The 16,348-nt window shown below is 42.9% G+C and overlaps 1 protein-coding gene across 1 annotated transcript in view; it reads right to left on the minus strand.

Annotated features, from left to right (window-relative positions):
• LOC124553428 (ankyrin-3-like) overlaps positions 1-16,348 on the minus strand; it is a 64,814-nt gene that overhangs the window by 12,715 nt on the left and 35,751 nt on the right. Inside the window, exon 2 of the mRNA XM_047127290.1 lies at positions 942-1,494. Coding sequence (XP_046983246.1) covers positions 942-1,348 — 407 coding nt within the window. The 5' untranslated portion in view covers positions 1,349-1,494. The remainder of the gene's footprint in view (positions 1-941; positions 1,495-16,348) is intronic.

The following is a 16,348-nucleotide window of genomic DNA, read 5'->3' on the forward strand; positions in this document are numbered from 1 at the left end:
AGAACAAACAGGAGTCGGTATGGAAAATATTGGAGATTAGAATCAGATTTTAAAAGCGCTTTGGAAAATTTAAGATCAAAGAAGGCAAAAGGTATAGACAACATTCAATCAGCAGTTCTAAAATCATTGGAGGAGGTGGCAAAAGGTCTATTCTCACTGTTGTGTAGAATGTATGAGTCTGGCAATATACAATCTGACTTTGAGAGAAATATAATCTGCATGATTTGGAAGACTGCAAGAGCAGAGAAGTGTGAGAATTATCGCACAATCAGCTTAACAGCTCTAGCATCCCAGTTGCTAAGAAGAATAATACACAGGAGAACGGAAAAGAAAATTGACGTTCCTAACGTTCATAGGATTTGTGGTCCTGGCGAAAGCGTTCGGCAATATCAAATGTTGCAAGATGTTTGAAATTCTGAGAAAAATACGGGTAAGGCAGAGGAGAAGAGTAATTTGCAATATGTATAAGAGACAAGAAGGTAAAATAACAGTGGAAGACGAAGAGCGAAGTATTTGGGTTAAAAAGGGTGTCAGACAGGGATGTAATCTTTCGCCTCTACTGTTCAATCTATATACCGAAGAAGCGATGACGGAAATAAAGGAAAGATTGAAGAGTGGAATTAAAATTCAGGGTGAAATGATACAAGATTTGTTGATGACTGATTCCCTCAGTGACTGTGAAGAAGAATTACAGGGTTTGCTGAATGGACTGAACAGTCTATTGAGTACAGAATAGGGAATCAGAGTAAATCAGAGAAAGGCGAAATTGATAAGAGGCACAAGAAGTGTAAACAGCGAGAGACTTAGCATCGTGACTGACAATCAGTAAGTAGATGACATTAAGGTGTTACGCAACGTAGGCAGCAAAGAAACCCATGAGGAACAAAGCAAGGACGACGTCTAATTCACACTAGCACTGCCAAAAAGGGAATCGTGCTTACCTGTCTTCTGCTGGTGGCCCACCGAGCATTCTGCTGACTTCAATGACTTCTTGCGGGTACTCGAGCACAGCGTCCGCCCAGCCCCGCGTGGCCATCACCTGCAGGTGGTCCTTTATGAAGGCGACGGCAGCCCTGGTGGCGTCCGGGCACGGGTGCCTCACTGCCGTGACGGCCGTCGCCGCTGCGGTCTCGACGGCCAACTGCGAGATCAGCTGCCGCTCGCAGGCAGCCTTCAGGGCCGACAAGCCGTACTTCTCTGCCGCTGCCAGCAAATGGTGGGCCGTGTCGGGCAGCTGGGGGGCCTGCAGGGTATACGTGTAGGCGACCAGGAGCTTCAGCACCGGGCCCTCCACGTCGTCGATGCTCACCTGGCCGCAGCTGGCCTCCGGCATGTCGTGCGCGAACATCGCTGCGAACACGGGGCTCGCGGCCGCCGACACGGCCCTGTGAGCCGCCACCCTCGTCTCGCCCGCCACCAGCGTCACCAGGGCGCCGTCACCCCCGTCTAGCAGGGCGGCCAGGGCCTCGGTTGTGGTGTTCTGAACCTCCGGAACTGCCGACACTTCTGAATAAAGGACTATTGGCACAGAACATGCACCAATGGCTATATTGCTTAATTTGTGGAGGACAAATTACACCATTTGAAAAATATGGTGGCTTGGTAACCATATTAATTTTCATATCAGTTAGAAGTGGTTGTAGTAGCGGATTTTGCCAGGAATCTGATAATTTATATAAGCAATTTTCACAAATGGTAAATACGAATTGCTTATAAGTAATTTCATAAAAAAAACATTTTAATTTTAAATCGACTTTGCCAGAATGTAGTAGTATCGAAGAAAGACATTGTGGTTAAAGCGAGTGTTTCCCATGGAACTGGAATTCCAGCTCTTATTTTGGAAGCTGCTTCTATTGCATCATTTACAATTTCGTTAATCATTGGGACATTTTCACTTCTATCAAAAATATAGCATTCTGGCGGTCTATATGAATTCAGCATGAAATTGAATTTTGAATATCTGAATTCCAGTAAAATATCTTCTCGTATGGTTTGTGGTACTTCTAATTGATACACATCTAAAGCATTTGTAAGTCTTCCACAAACAGCAATTCGTGCAAGTTTGTACAAAGTGTCCATTATACAGAAATGTACTTACTGTTTCTGGCAGCTCGTCACAGACAATAGACGTTTTCGACGTGTAGTCAGAGGACATACTGTGAAGACAACAATTTTATGCCGCTTATATACTAGATTGGTTGCTAAGCAATTTCAGTTATCAATACTTACATTTCTATCACTCCAAAAAAACAACTTTTACACGCGCGTGGGTGCTTGCTCAGATAATTGTCCTAAAAGGACCCTCATGCTACGAGATTACACTGCCAGTTGGGAGCAACCGATGGACCCTTAGGGACATACATATTCACCATTTTGAATTGTTTGACGAAATTCGAAAATTCCTGTTCACAATTATCGTTTGGTTGCCAGAACTTTTGCGAATATCTGAAATCTCAGAACGATGGCATTACACTGCTGTCATTGTCATCAGAGGACCGAACGATATTGATGAATTTAGTAGACGAATTGCTTCTATCGCATCAGTCTACCCTGGAGAAATTATCATATGGAAACATGATGACGACCACATCCACCTCGTCCACGATTGCACATAGTCCTCTAGACGATGTAGATGCCGATTTAGGGTTGACCCATTTATTGCCAACAGAATTAAGAAATGTCCACGACGAAGGAGAGCAATCACAGCCATGTGCGACCTCGACTGGTTCAATATACTCATATATTTCTTCTTGCAAAAAAGGCCAAGTCGGGGACAAGTACCACTGAGCGGCCCTCACACTGCACCCTCAACACTTGTACGAGGCGCATGCATACCTGTATGAAACAGCAGCTGTGAAAGTGTTGTCCACCCTATACCAATTGGAATGTCACTAGTTTCCTTAAAATGACAAGGGTCCGTACTGCTTCGCGATCACCTAAGGTTTGTAACTACCAGCGAGCTGCTGTGATAGACTGCTTTCACCTTCTAAAAATGTTATCGTTCTCAGTCAAAAGATGGTTTATTTAAGTCATAGCAAAAAAAATTGGCAAAGCAACAAACTTGTTTCAGCCATAAAGTTACACGACTTATATTTAAATCCAAGATGGTGGCACCTCTAACTGGGAAAAATTTTCTTCCTCCTTATCTCAAGTTCCTCAGATCCGTGACACCTGATCAGAAGCAATGTACATGTAATGCAGAAATCAGTTTGCTCGGTGAATGTCTCAGGGTAGGGACGATTAAACTTGACCGGCTGCCTTGACCGAGTGGTTCTAGGCGCTTCAATCCGGAACCGCGCGGCTGCTACGGTCGCAGGTTCGAATCCTGCCTCGGGCATGGATGTGTGTGACGTCCTTAGATTAGTTAGGTTTAAGTAGTTCTAGGTTCTATTGGACTGATGACCTCCGATGTTAAGTCCCATAGTGCTCAGAGCCATTTGAACCGTTCTGAACCACTGTAAGAGTCTAAATTCATTAGTAAGTTTAACTCTATTTTTAACAGATTGATATCTGTGTCTTCTTTCTTCAGAAAAAGATTCAGCGCCCACCTCCGTCGTAAACAATGCTGCATAATACAATCATAAATCATGTCCCATTTTATCCGAATGTTGCAAGCTATGGTGTACCCAGGTATTTCCAGCTTGAGCAGTTTAGGAATTAAACTCGTTGCCTCCATTTCCAGGACGTGTGTTGTGGAACTTTCGCACAAATATATATTTATATCTCCTTTTGGCGTGGACGTGTTTGTATAGCATCTTTGCCCCACAGAACGTTCGGATACTTATTAGATGACAGATACGTCATGGTTAAACCAAAGTAAGCTCTATCACAGCTCCGACATCACTATTTACTATCCTGGTCGTATGAGGGGGCAAACGACGGAGTCAGTGAAGTAGTTCCACACCCTACAGTGTAAACTGGTTTCCGAAATTCAGACAAGTGGGTTTTGCGAGCACGGCGTCCACTTTTTTCGAATCGTCCCGAATTAGCACCTCCATTCCACCAGCGTAAGAGGTCTGCCGGACCGTTACGGTACCAGGAGAGCGCCTAAGAATTCGTCCGAAGGCTTCTGTCGCGCCCTCTCGACGTGGATGGAGACGCCGAGGCAGTGCTGAACAGAGCGTAGCGCCGGAGGTCAGCGCAGGGTCGCAGGCCAACACGTACACTGCAGGCTTCTGGAAGCCACCCGACCAACCCTAGTCTTCCTTTCCCATCCCTCGTCAGTTAATTGTACATTTGCCTGCGTTTTATATCGCTTTGCGGTTTTTTTCGCCTCCCCATACCAAGTATGCACTCAATGTTATAGGCTCAAAACTCTTGACACTGGCGTTGTAATCGCAAAATGAACGACTTTTTACTGTTGTTTACAGGTATTGTTACCGTATTTTCCTACACCCAAGTGCTGCTGCCTGTAAATAAACCAAGTGGTAAAAGCTGTAAAGCGGTTTACATTTCCATACAGTCTTCGAGCATCGACATGTTCCTCGTCTAAGAATCAGACGTCATTGTCTTATAAATGTTTAATGTATCCCGAGATCAGTGGTGTAGTATTCTACTTTATTGTGACACTCGCAATGCGACAGTAGTTTACACTGAGCTTCCGCAGAGTCTTTCACTCAAACGGTTTTCTAGGTCATCACAAATTTGCCGAGATACTGAGCGGGATCGCGTCTGAATTATTAGTAGACACAGAGCCATGGTCCCGATCACCTTCAGCATATTTTGGAGACACAATCTTCGTGCGTGTCTGCGCCATGTAACCGGCAGAGAAACGTGCGTGAAATGCAAGTAGTGGACTGGATATGCAGGGCGCGGCGGTGAGACACTCTGGGCTCACATTCGGGAGGACCGTGGTTCGACCACACACCGTGCACTGGTCTGCAGACGAAGGGCAAATGAGTGGACGTGGCTGCTTGACATTTGTGTCTTCTGCACCGGTTCTCTGTTTGCTGTCCACCCACACAGGTTTTTCTTCATAGAGTCTCTCTCAATAGGAGTGCCGTGATGGTGCCCTAGGAGAGGCATGACCTTTAAGGTAGCCCTACCGGTCTTCATTACCGAATGTTCCACAAATTGCAACAGGTATTTAGCTGTCGGTGTGTCGTTTCCCAGGAAAACCGTGAGGAAGTGGTCTCATTTCGTCCATCATTAAAGTTGTTTACAAGCTTTCCAATGAGTACAACGTGCATTAAACTACTTTTCAATATTTGTACGAGGGCAGTTCAATAAGTAATGCAACACTTTTTTTTCTGAAACAGGGGTTGTTTTATTCAGCATTGAAATACACCAGGTTATTCCCCAATCTTTTAGCTACACAACACTATTTTTCAACATAATCTCCATTCAATGCTACGGCCTTACGCCACCTTGAAATGAGGGCCTGTATGCCTGCACGGTACCATTCCACTGGTCGATGTCGGAGCCAACGTCGTACTGCATCAATAACTTCTTCATCATCCGCGTAGTGCATCCCACGGATTGCGTCCTTCATTGGGCCAAACATATGGAAATCCGACGGTGCGAGATCGGGGCTGTAGGGTGCATGAGGAAGAACAGTCCACTGAAGTTTTGTGAGCTCCTCTCGGGTGCGAAGACTTCTGTAAGGTCTTGCGTTGTCATGAAGAAGGAGAAGTTCGTTCAGATTTTTGTGCCTACGAACACGCTGAAGTCGTTTCTTCAATTTCTGAAGAGTCGCACAATACACTTCAGAGTTGATCGTTTGACCAAGGGGAAGGACATCGAACAGAATAACCCATTCAGCGTCCCAGAAGACTGTAACCATGACTTTACCGGCTGAGGGTATGGCTTTAAACTTTTTCTTGGTAGGGGAGCGGGTGTGGCGCCACTCCATTGATTGCCGTTTTGTTTCCGGTTCGAAGTGATGAACCCATGTTCCATCGCCTGTAACAATCTTTGACAAGAAATTGTCACCCTCAGCCACATGACGAGCAAGCAATTCCGCACAGATGGTTCTCCTTTGCTCTTTATGGTGTTCGGTTAGACAACGAGGGACCCAGCGGGAACAAACCTTTGAATATCCCAATTGGTGAACAATTGTGACAGCACTACCAACACAGATGTCAAATTGAGCACTGAGTTGTTTGATGGTGATCCGTCGATCATCTCGAACGAGTGTGTTCGCACGCTCCGCCATTGCAGGAGTCACAGCTGTGCACGGCCGGCCCGCACGCGGGAGATCAGACAGTCTTGCTTGACCTTGCGGCGATGATGACACACGCTTTGCCCAACGACTCACCGTGCTTTTGTCCACTGCCAGATCACCGTAGACATTCTGCAAGCGCCTATGAATATCTGAGATGCCCTGGTTTTCCCCCAAAAGAAACTCGATCACTGCCCGTTGTTTGCAACGCACATCCGTTACAGACGCCATTTTAACAGCTCCGTACAGCGCTGCCACTTGTCGGAAGTCAATGAAACTATACGAGACGAAGCGGGAATGTTTGAAAATATTCCACAAGAAATTTCCGGTTTTTTCAACCAAAATTGGCCGAGAAAAAAAATGTGTTGCATTACTTATTGAACTGCCCTCGTATAACATCCAGTGGTGGCGATGTTTTCTTCTACAGTGTAATTTCCGTGTGTGGGTCACACAAGTCAGAAACGACTTCACGGTGCCATCAATTTGGAATCATTACAGTCGTCTCATCAGTATGAATTGCGAACTTCTTTATTGTTTTTCCATCCAAATTAGAAATTAATCAGCGAAAGCACTCGACGCCCTCTCGAAGGTTTTTTATTAATGAGAAAACATTTGACAGCTTTTGATATTAGTGTATCACTTTCTTCCACCCCTCAGAGGCGTTTTTGATGTGATGGGGCCTTCCACTGTGATTCCACGTGTCTGATGGCATCTGGTCTTTATCAACCAACTGGTCCAGAAATAGGCAAATAATCGACGAAACTAGTTTTTCAGACAGTATTTTCTGAATAGACAGCCAATCATGATCCAATATTTCTAAGACAATATATCGTACTCTGTATAGATTGTTAGATAACAATGTCTGTCTTCATTTTTCTTAAGAGGGGGACTTCTTTCCACGTCGTTGATTAAAATGAAAATTGCAACTCGTAATCTCTGGTTCAGGAAATAAATTTCCAGCTGATTGGAATGGACATTAGCAACTTCCAGAGTCATTATGAGAGAAGAAGGTTCCATCCGAGCACATTTTTATTTGTTAAGTAATAGTAAATATTAGGACTATGTAGTATGTATCAAATAGTGAGGTGCATTCTGACTCCTAACATGTACACAATTGTCTTTCATGATTCAAACAAACTGTTAGTGGTTAAATTGTGCTCTAAGCAAAATTCTGCCAGGCAGCTTCCCCTTTCATTCCCTTACTTCAGTTCTTTTCTCCCCAAACTTTTCTTCCACTTCGTATTCCGACTATCTATTTCGAGTGCCCCATCACAAGTTTTCATCTCGCTTAGCGATCTGACCTATTTCTTTTCTCTCAAAAAGCATTTCCTTAATCTCTTCGTCATTTTCGGAACTAGTTGACGCGCAAGCCAGTACTTCTGTAACTGGTTTGGCTGTGTGTCTGTCCTGGCTGTGGTAACGACTTCACTGTGCAGCTCAGATAGCAATAAGATTTTAATGTTTTCGGCCGAGAACGATATTAAACAAATTTCCAGTGACCTCACGGAGAAATCTAAGGAGGAGCTATTCTCAAACACACTCATTTCTTGCTACCAGATGCTGAGACGAAGACAGGCATTGTGAAGAATCTAGCCACATAAAGATCAAGGACCCAGACTAAAATACATAAGCATAATCATCGTCCAACTGAGCTACTTATAAAATTACGGGGGCGTTCGATCTGCAACGCTACACTTTTTTCTTGGCCAATTTCTGTTAGGAAAATGCGAAATTTGTGAGACATCGTGGAATATTCCCACTTCAACCCCTACAGCTTCATGAAATTCCAACAGCTGACAGCACTGTATGTAGCCTCCAAAATGGCGTCCATAAAGGGGGTGCGACCCAAGCAGAGAGCGGTCACGAGTTTCTTTCGGATGAAAACCAGAGCATCGGAGATGTTCATACCCGCTTGTAGAATGTCTGAGGAGATTTGGCAGTGAACAGAAGCACCCTGAGTCGTAGTGCGAGGTATCTGTCATCGTCAGAAGAGCTCACTGGTGATCAACGCCTAGCCTAGCAGCGTCATCGTCGCAGCAAGGTTGTGCATATCTGGCCGACCTCCACGTGTCGGTCAGCTGCAGACGGCTGTGACTCCTGCGATGTGGGGACGTGCTCTCCTTCAAGGTGACCGGTGGATCACTCAGAGCTGAACAACCCGCATCTCGCACCTTCCAACTTCCGTCTGTCTGGTCCAACGAAGGATGCACTCCACGGCAAGCAGTACACGGATGACGGGCAGGTCACTGATGCAGCAAGACGTGAGTGGCTGATCAACTGTTTACTCACTGTCAGTTTTATCAGTTGAATGAAACAACCAGATGAAACTGGCCATGTCAGCTGTATGAAAATATGAAAACTTTTTCAACCACTCTCTGGGTTTTCAATGTAGCTAATTATTACGAATTGTCATCTTACATCGAAAGCGGAGCTGGGAGGAGAGCAGAATTTTGGTTCTCATGCTGGCACAGCTGATTTCAAGTGAGTAACTTCAGTACTTTCGGAGATATAAATTTTTACCCAAGGGACGACTGTGATGGATTCATCTATAGCATCAATTGAAACTACAACCAGAAGTACAGGTTCATAAGATCTAATTGTCTGGAATTTTCTTTCGTTTCATTACCACAGATTTCTGACTAAATAAAAAGTAGTTTGGAAAATAATTATTTCATCGTGTTTTGGTTATTGAAGTGTTTTGCAGGGTCTGAGGAATGAAATGGCACATAATTCAAGGTCGTGGCTAGGTTCAATGAAGATAAAATAATCATGTTCTTCATTCTAGTATGGATTAATTCACAATACGAAAGATGCAGCAAAATTCAATGTTAGATACAAACTGGAAGGCGCATAAAGAATCATGTATCATTGCCTATAATGGAGGTATTAAAGATAATTATAGATCATTCTCAAGTTGTGTTTTGTTTCATGGAAATTCCAATTAGTGACGTTGGATATTGAAAATCGAGAAGAGATTTGGCCTTTATGTTTCAGTTAACGTGTTTATTGGAAAAAATAAATGTATCATGAAGTATAAATGTGATTTGGACGCTTGGGAGACAGAACACGTATAAATAAACCTGAGGTCACTGGTGTGCAAGTCGCTGAGCGAGTCCCTCGCCTGTCTTCCCTCAGGACACCTCTTCTCGTTTGTATCCAACATTGTATTCTGCTGTAGCCCTCCTATATTCAGAGTTAATCCATGCTAGATCTGAAGACGTATTTGCTTGTTCAACCTGCACTGAACCTTCCCATGACCAATACTTTATCATTTTCCACGTAAAATGTTTCTAATCTTAACTCCAATATTAGGATTTCATTTTAAAAAATCACTTTAACCACCAAATGACGTTCACAGTTACGGCCATTAGTAGAAACGCGTGGCCCCCTTTGACACATATAACTTGTATCTTAAACACCTAGCTATATCTAGTCTCTGTCCCGAGTTCTCCCCCCCCCCCTCCCCCATGAACCACTGACCTTGCCGTTGGTGGGGAGGCTTGCGTGCCTCAGCGAAACAGATAGCCGTACCGTAGGTGCAACCACAACGGAGGGGTATCTGTTGAGAGGCCAGACAAACGTGTGGTTCCTGAAGAGGGGCAGCAGCCTTTTCAGTAGTTGCAAGGGCAACAGTCTCGATGATTGACTGATCTGGCCTTGTAACAATAACCAAAACGGCCTTGCTGTGCTGGTACTGCGAACGGCTGAAAGCAAGGGGAAACTACAGCCGTAATTTTTCCCGAGGGCATGCAGCTTTACTGTATGATTACATGATGATGGCGCCCTCTTGGGTAAAATATTCCGGAGGTACAATAGCACCCCATTCGGATCTCCGGGAGGGAACGACTCGAGAGGACGGCGTTATCAGGAGAACGAAAACTGGCGTTCTACGGATCGGAGCGTGGAATGTCAGATCCCTTAATCGGGCAGGTAGGTTAGAACATTTAAAAAGGGAAATGGATAGGTTAAAGATAGATATAGTGAGAATCCGTGAAGTTTGGTGGCAGGAGGAACAAGACTTTTGGTCAGGTGAATACTGGGTTATAAATACAAAATCAAATAGGGGTAATGCAGGAGTAGGTTTAATAATGGATAAAAAAAAGGAATGTTTGTAGAATACTACAAACAGCATAGTGAACACATTGTGGCCAAGATAGACACGAAGTCCATGCCTACTACAGTAGTACAAGTTTATATGCCAACTAGCTCTGCACATGATGACGAAATTGATCAATTGTATGATGGGATCAAAGAAATTATTCAGCTAGTGAAGGGAGACGAAAATTTAATAGTCATGGGTGACTGGAATTCGAGAGTAGGAAAAGAGAGAGAAGGAAACATAGCGAGTGAATATGGATTGGGGGTAAGAAATGAAAGAGGAATCCGTCTGGTAGAATTTTGCACAGAGCATAACTTAAACATAGCTAACACTTGGTTCAGGAATCATGAAAGAACGCTGTATACATGGAAGAACCCTGGAGATACTAAAAGGTTTCAGAAAGATTATATAATGGTAAGACAGAGATTTAGGAACCAGGCTTCAAATTGTAAGACATTTCCAGGGGCACATGTAGACTCTGATCTCAATCTATTGGTTATGAACTGTAGATTAAAACTGAAGAAACTGCAAAAAGGTGGGAATTTAAGGAGATGGGACCTGGATAAACTGAAAGAACCAGAGGTTGTACAGAGTTTCAGGGAGAGCATAAGGGAACAATTGACAAGAATGGGGGAAATAAATACAGTAGAAGAAGAATGGGTAGCTCTGAGGGATGAAGTAGTGAAGGCAGCAGAGGATCAAGTAGGTAAAAAGACGAGGTCTAGTAGAAATCCTTGGTTAACAGAAGAGATACTGAATTTAATTTATGAAAGGAGAAAATATAAAAATGCAGTAAATGAAGCAGGCAAAAAGGAATACAAACGTCTCAAAAATGAGATCGACAGGAAGCGCAAAATGGTTAAGCAGGGATGCCTAGAGGACAAATTTAAGGATGTAGAGGCTTATCTCACTAGGGTAAGATAGATACTGCCTACAGGAAAACTAAAGAGAGCTTTGGAGAAAAGAGCCACTTGTATGAATATCAAGAGCTCAGATGGAAAACCAGTTCTAAGCAAAGAAGGGAAAGCAGAAAGATGGAAGGAGTATATATAGGGTCTGACTTATTTTATGCTGTTGAGTTTTTTAGATGAGCCTTACAGCCTACACAATCCGTTCTGACAGAAGAAAAGCGCTAATATCCATCGTGATTCTGCTAATTGATTCTTACTTTCTTCTCTGACAACACTGGATCTGTGTGACTTCGTGCTATAGAGTATAGCAGTAAGGGTGCTCCCTGCTTCCTCGTAACGTTTATGACATCCTGTGACGCATTATTTCCTTAACAGGCCAGCGTTCATATAAGTCCAACTTCCTCCCGTTCAAAGTATCGTTACACTCTTTTTATGGCAGGTAGACCACAAGGCATGAGGACACGTTCTGCTAGAGACAGGAATTCCTCGCCCTGTTCTTGCTTGCTTCACTTGACTGATCATAGCGGACGAAAAGTGCACCTCCAGCCGATTTCTCCGTCGCTACTATTCCAGAAACAGCAGGTGTATGACTTGACACTACAGTGTCTTTCACAGGGCAAGACAATGTTTTGTTTAGAATTTTTATAGTTCTGCGAACTTTTTACATTCTGCTAGCTAAGGAATCTGGCACAATGTGTAAGGTGTGGGTGAAAGTCGTTTTGACAAAATGTTTAGGGAAACAGTTGTTTACAGAAAACTTTTTTTCTTAAAGTCAGAAATGACGCCTCGAGAATATTAACACATTGTAGTAGTGTGAACTACGACAATTATTTTCTCTCTCTCTCTCTCTTTGTTAAATAAGCCCAATCCCTCGTAGGTACTCGGACGACAAGTATAGATATCCGACACTATGACGTGAAAAGTAATTTCAGCTCTAAATTTTATGTACGGATATTTGCTTGCTGGTTACCTCTGTGTACTTGCATGCCAAGAAATGTGGCAACTCAACACAATCGTGCCCCAAAGCTGATTAAAAATGCGGGAGAGAACATAAATATTGCCTGTTCTCTTTCAGCTGTGTTGCGAACCGTCGTGTTTATAATTTAATTACTAGCACCTACTGTTAAACTTTGCCTGTAATGTCTGAATTCATTTGAGAATAGACGTAGAATTTAAGGCTTGCCTGCTCAGCAGGCAATGAAACGTATTAATCATTTAATTCGTCGTATGATTCTAGTCAGCAGAGGATAAACTGTTCTCTCTTGCTGGACTGAAACGAGTTTTAACAGCTGTTGTAGCACAGAGAGAGAGAGAGAGAGAGAGAGAGAGAGAGAGAGAGAGAGTATAAACATTGCCGTGTTTGTAAATAGTAAAGTCTCCAACATGGAGGAGGAGGAGGAGAGGACCATTGTTGTGGGACAGACGGAAGAAGCAGCATATTTTGCAAAGGAAAAATGAAACACGATCATATTGTGGCGAAAGCATTTGAAACTACGCTTTTAGATGATTTCAATAGAACTATGGCTCGCAGTTAATTTTTGCTCACACAAAATATTTTGAAAATACCGATTCCGAAGATATTTGCATGCATTACCAACAATAGATGCGTCGAAGAATAACATTAACGAACGTTGCCTTCTACAGCAACTTTCGGAAGGACATTTTTGAATGTTTACTGATTTGTCATTTGTATTATTTGCTAAATTTTAGATTTGTTGAATTATGAGAAGATTTTTGTCTGTGTAGCTAGTGACAATTTTGTGTGTGTAGGATATGATTTCTTGTAGGATATGGATTTCAAGTGGGCAGATTCTGATACGAACGTATTTTCAAGAGATATGGGGTTAAGACTCTTTTGGTTTGAATTTAAATGAATGATGTTTTTTGGACATCGTGTAAATTAACCGTTGGAAGATATGTTAATTTCGTTGCAGTCGACTCCGCCCACGAGAGTTCATAAATATTAACTTCTAGTAAGAGAGCAAATGAATTAATTCAGTAGTTAACACGGAAGATGCATGGCTTCGGTTAAATGTACAAGATTCTTAAAGTCAGCCAGAGTTTGTTTCTATGAGAGATGTTCTAGAGCTGGGGACTACATACCGTTGAACGCAGAATCGGAAAGAAGGTGCCTAGGTCTTTCTCTCCTGCACATTCTTTGCCCACAAACGAATTAGTACAAATAGAGATAGGATTAGTGGAAATGGAAGCCTAAATAGGTAATATGAGCGTGCAACTGAAGACTGTCACACTTTTTACAATCACCACCCTACCCAGTCCTCTGTAATAAGTTCAATATATTATGTCTTTTTTATACACCATTTCCCCTCGATCGCTGCTTCCAGTGTCAAACCAAGTACACTGAATACCAACCTTTCCGTAAAGTTAGCCTGTGGCCATCCTTTGACTTGTGCTTCCTCGTTTGAGTTTTATCTGCATTTGATGATCAACATTTTACTGTGAAAGCACATAAGAAGTCTTTCACAATTTTTGCTCCAGGATATTGCATTTAGTTTTCAAACGGAAGTTGATTTAGACACGTTCCAGGAATTTCTGCCTGAAGTAGTGTATTTATACTCCTCAGCACCGAAGTTTCATTTGCGGAATTTTTTTTTAAAAACTCCTTTCTTATTCTTTTGATACTTGATTAACGGCGGCAGGCTGTTTTAAATGAATTTTTTTACTTCCGTTCTTACCCCTTCTATATAAATTACTCGTATTGGCTCTATAAAGTCTCATTTCATGATCAGAGGATTTACCTATGTTCACAAATTCAGGTAATATGTACAGTCTGCTTTCTTTAATCTCCTTTCCACAAGTACAGTATCAGAAAATGTACTCGGGCACTTACATCTATTCTGCATCGTAACTTTTCTTTCAGTATATCACATCGTAATTTTTAATACATAATTATAGTCATCATATAACAAAGTAAAATCAGACTGACTAACTTTACTGATTCTGCAAGATAGTTTACCACACTCATTCTGCAAGGTAGTGTTGAACGTAATACATCTGTTTACATAAAAGTCAATATCTTTACTTATTTCAGAATATCTGAAGATATCTTATCGCTTCCCTGCTGGCTTCCTTTTTTTAGGCTGAAAGTAATTCAGTACGATCACATTACCAACACGACTGATCACAGGGTTCTTAATCGAAATTCATCATCTTCCACCCTCGAGGACAGTCGTTCTCCGTCGCAAGACTTTCGATCTGGTCCTTCATCTTATTTTAGCCTAGTGCAGTCCGGAACCTTATTTCAACACGTTTACTTCCCATCCTCCCTTGCATAACATCAGTTTTTATTAGAAGTAGTTGGTTTTCAATTTTCCTACAGATTTCTTTCTTGCGCCTGTTGTTGTTTTGATTTGTCGCTGTCTTTCATTCGCATCCATTTAATGTTTATGCCCAGCTTTCATTGATAGCATGCGTTCTTTTGCCATTTTGCTGTGTGTGTATGGGCCTCTGTGACTTTAAATGCTTCCAGCTTCACTGCTTCTTAAATGTCCCAACATTTTTTTCATCGATCACTAACCTCTAGATTTGTAGAATTTCCACTTTGCATAATTCATTTTTATTCATTAACTAATACAGTTTCTCTCAGACTCTGTTTGTTTATAATTTCATCATGCTGTTCTCAGCTGTTACGTATTCATTCGCACTCTATCCGAGTTCGGTAGTCATGTTGGGAACACATTTCACGTCCTGTTTCGACTATTGTATTTTGAATAGGAAGCCACTAACTATACTAGTTAGATCAGCTAGTTAACACAAGGAGGATATGAGCTGAATCCGTACCTGTACCTCTGTGTACCTTTCAGTTCAGTGTTTCGGTCAAATAATTTATGTTCCTTTAGAGCTTTTGCGTTGTTTACCTCGTGCTATCCATGAAGACCCCTCGCAGCGTCCTTATTGTGCGAGTTCCCTTCTTTGTGCCGAGTGCTACTTCGATATCAGAGGAAAGAGAGGAAAATCCAAATCATTCTACGCAACATCAGTTAATGGGCGATACCTAGTCTCCCACAATTTGATTGTGATAATGAGAAGTCGAAGGGCGTTCATTGTGCAGCGGAGTGGGCTAAGTGATGCCGTGTAGCCCAGTCAGTGAAGACCAAATAATGCCAAATAGGGGAAAAGTTTTTGTAGTCGCAAATTTTTGTGCAGTGGTATGCAATGACCAATACACGCTTCCAATGTGCGTTCACCGCGATGTCGGCAAACATGGATGCGACCATCGTGATGCCGAAACAGAACCTGGATTCATCCGAAAAATGACGTTTTGCCATTCGTGCACCCAGGTTAGTCGTTGAGTACACCATCGCAGGCGCTCATGTCTGTGGATGCAGCGTCAAAGGTAACCGCAGCCACGGTCTCCGAGCTGATAATCCGTGCTGCTGCAAACGTCGTCGAACTGTTCGTGCAGATGGTCGTGGTCTTGCAAACGTCCCCACCTGTTGACTCAGGGATCAAGACCTGGCTGCACGACCCGTTACAGCCGTGCGGATAAGATGTCTGTCATCTCGACTGCTAGTGATACGAGGCCGTTGGGAGCCAGCACGGCGTTCTGTATTACCCTCCTGAACCTACCGATTCCATTTTCTGCTAACAGTCATTGGATCTCTACCAACGCGAGCAACAATGTCGCGATACGATAAACCGCAATCGCGATAGGCTACAATCCGACCTTTATCAAAGTCGGAAACGTGATGGTACGCATTTCTCCTCCTTACATGAGGCATCACAACAACGTTTCGCCAGGCAACGCCGGTCAACTGCTGTTTGTGGATGAGAAATCGGTTGGAAACTTTCCTCTTGTCAGCACGTTGTAGGTGTCGCCACCGGCACCAACCTTGTGTGCTCTGGAAAGCTTATCATTTGCATATTACAGCATCTTCTTCCTGTCTTAAATTTCGCGTCTGTAGCACGTCATCTTCGTGGTGTAGCAATTTTAATGGCCAGTAGTGTACAGAAGTATCGAAGAAGGGGTGTTAATAGTGGCAAAATCACCAGATTAGGTATGTAGAGCAAGATTATATTTCAATCACTTGTTTTTTAATCTACATGTGACCCTTACAAGTGCTTGTTAGTCAAATAACGAGGTCAGTACACTTGTTTCATTGTAACTTTGTCTTTCGCGGTATAAACCTGTGTGCAACAGAATGTTTCCTTCTTCCT

This window comes from Schistocerca americana, chromosome 11 (assembly GCF_021461395.2).
Source record: "Schistocerca americana isolate TAMUIC-IGC-003095 chromosome 11, iqSchAmer2.1, whole genome shotgun sequence".
Classification (NCBI taxonomy): Eukaryota; Metazoa; Arthropoda; class Insecta; order Orthoptera; family Acrididae; genus Schistocerca; species Schistocerca americana.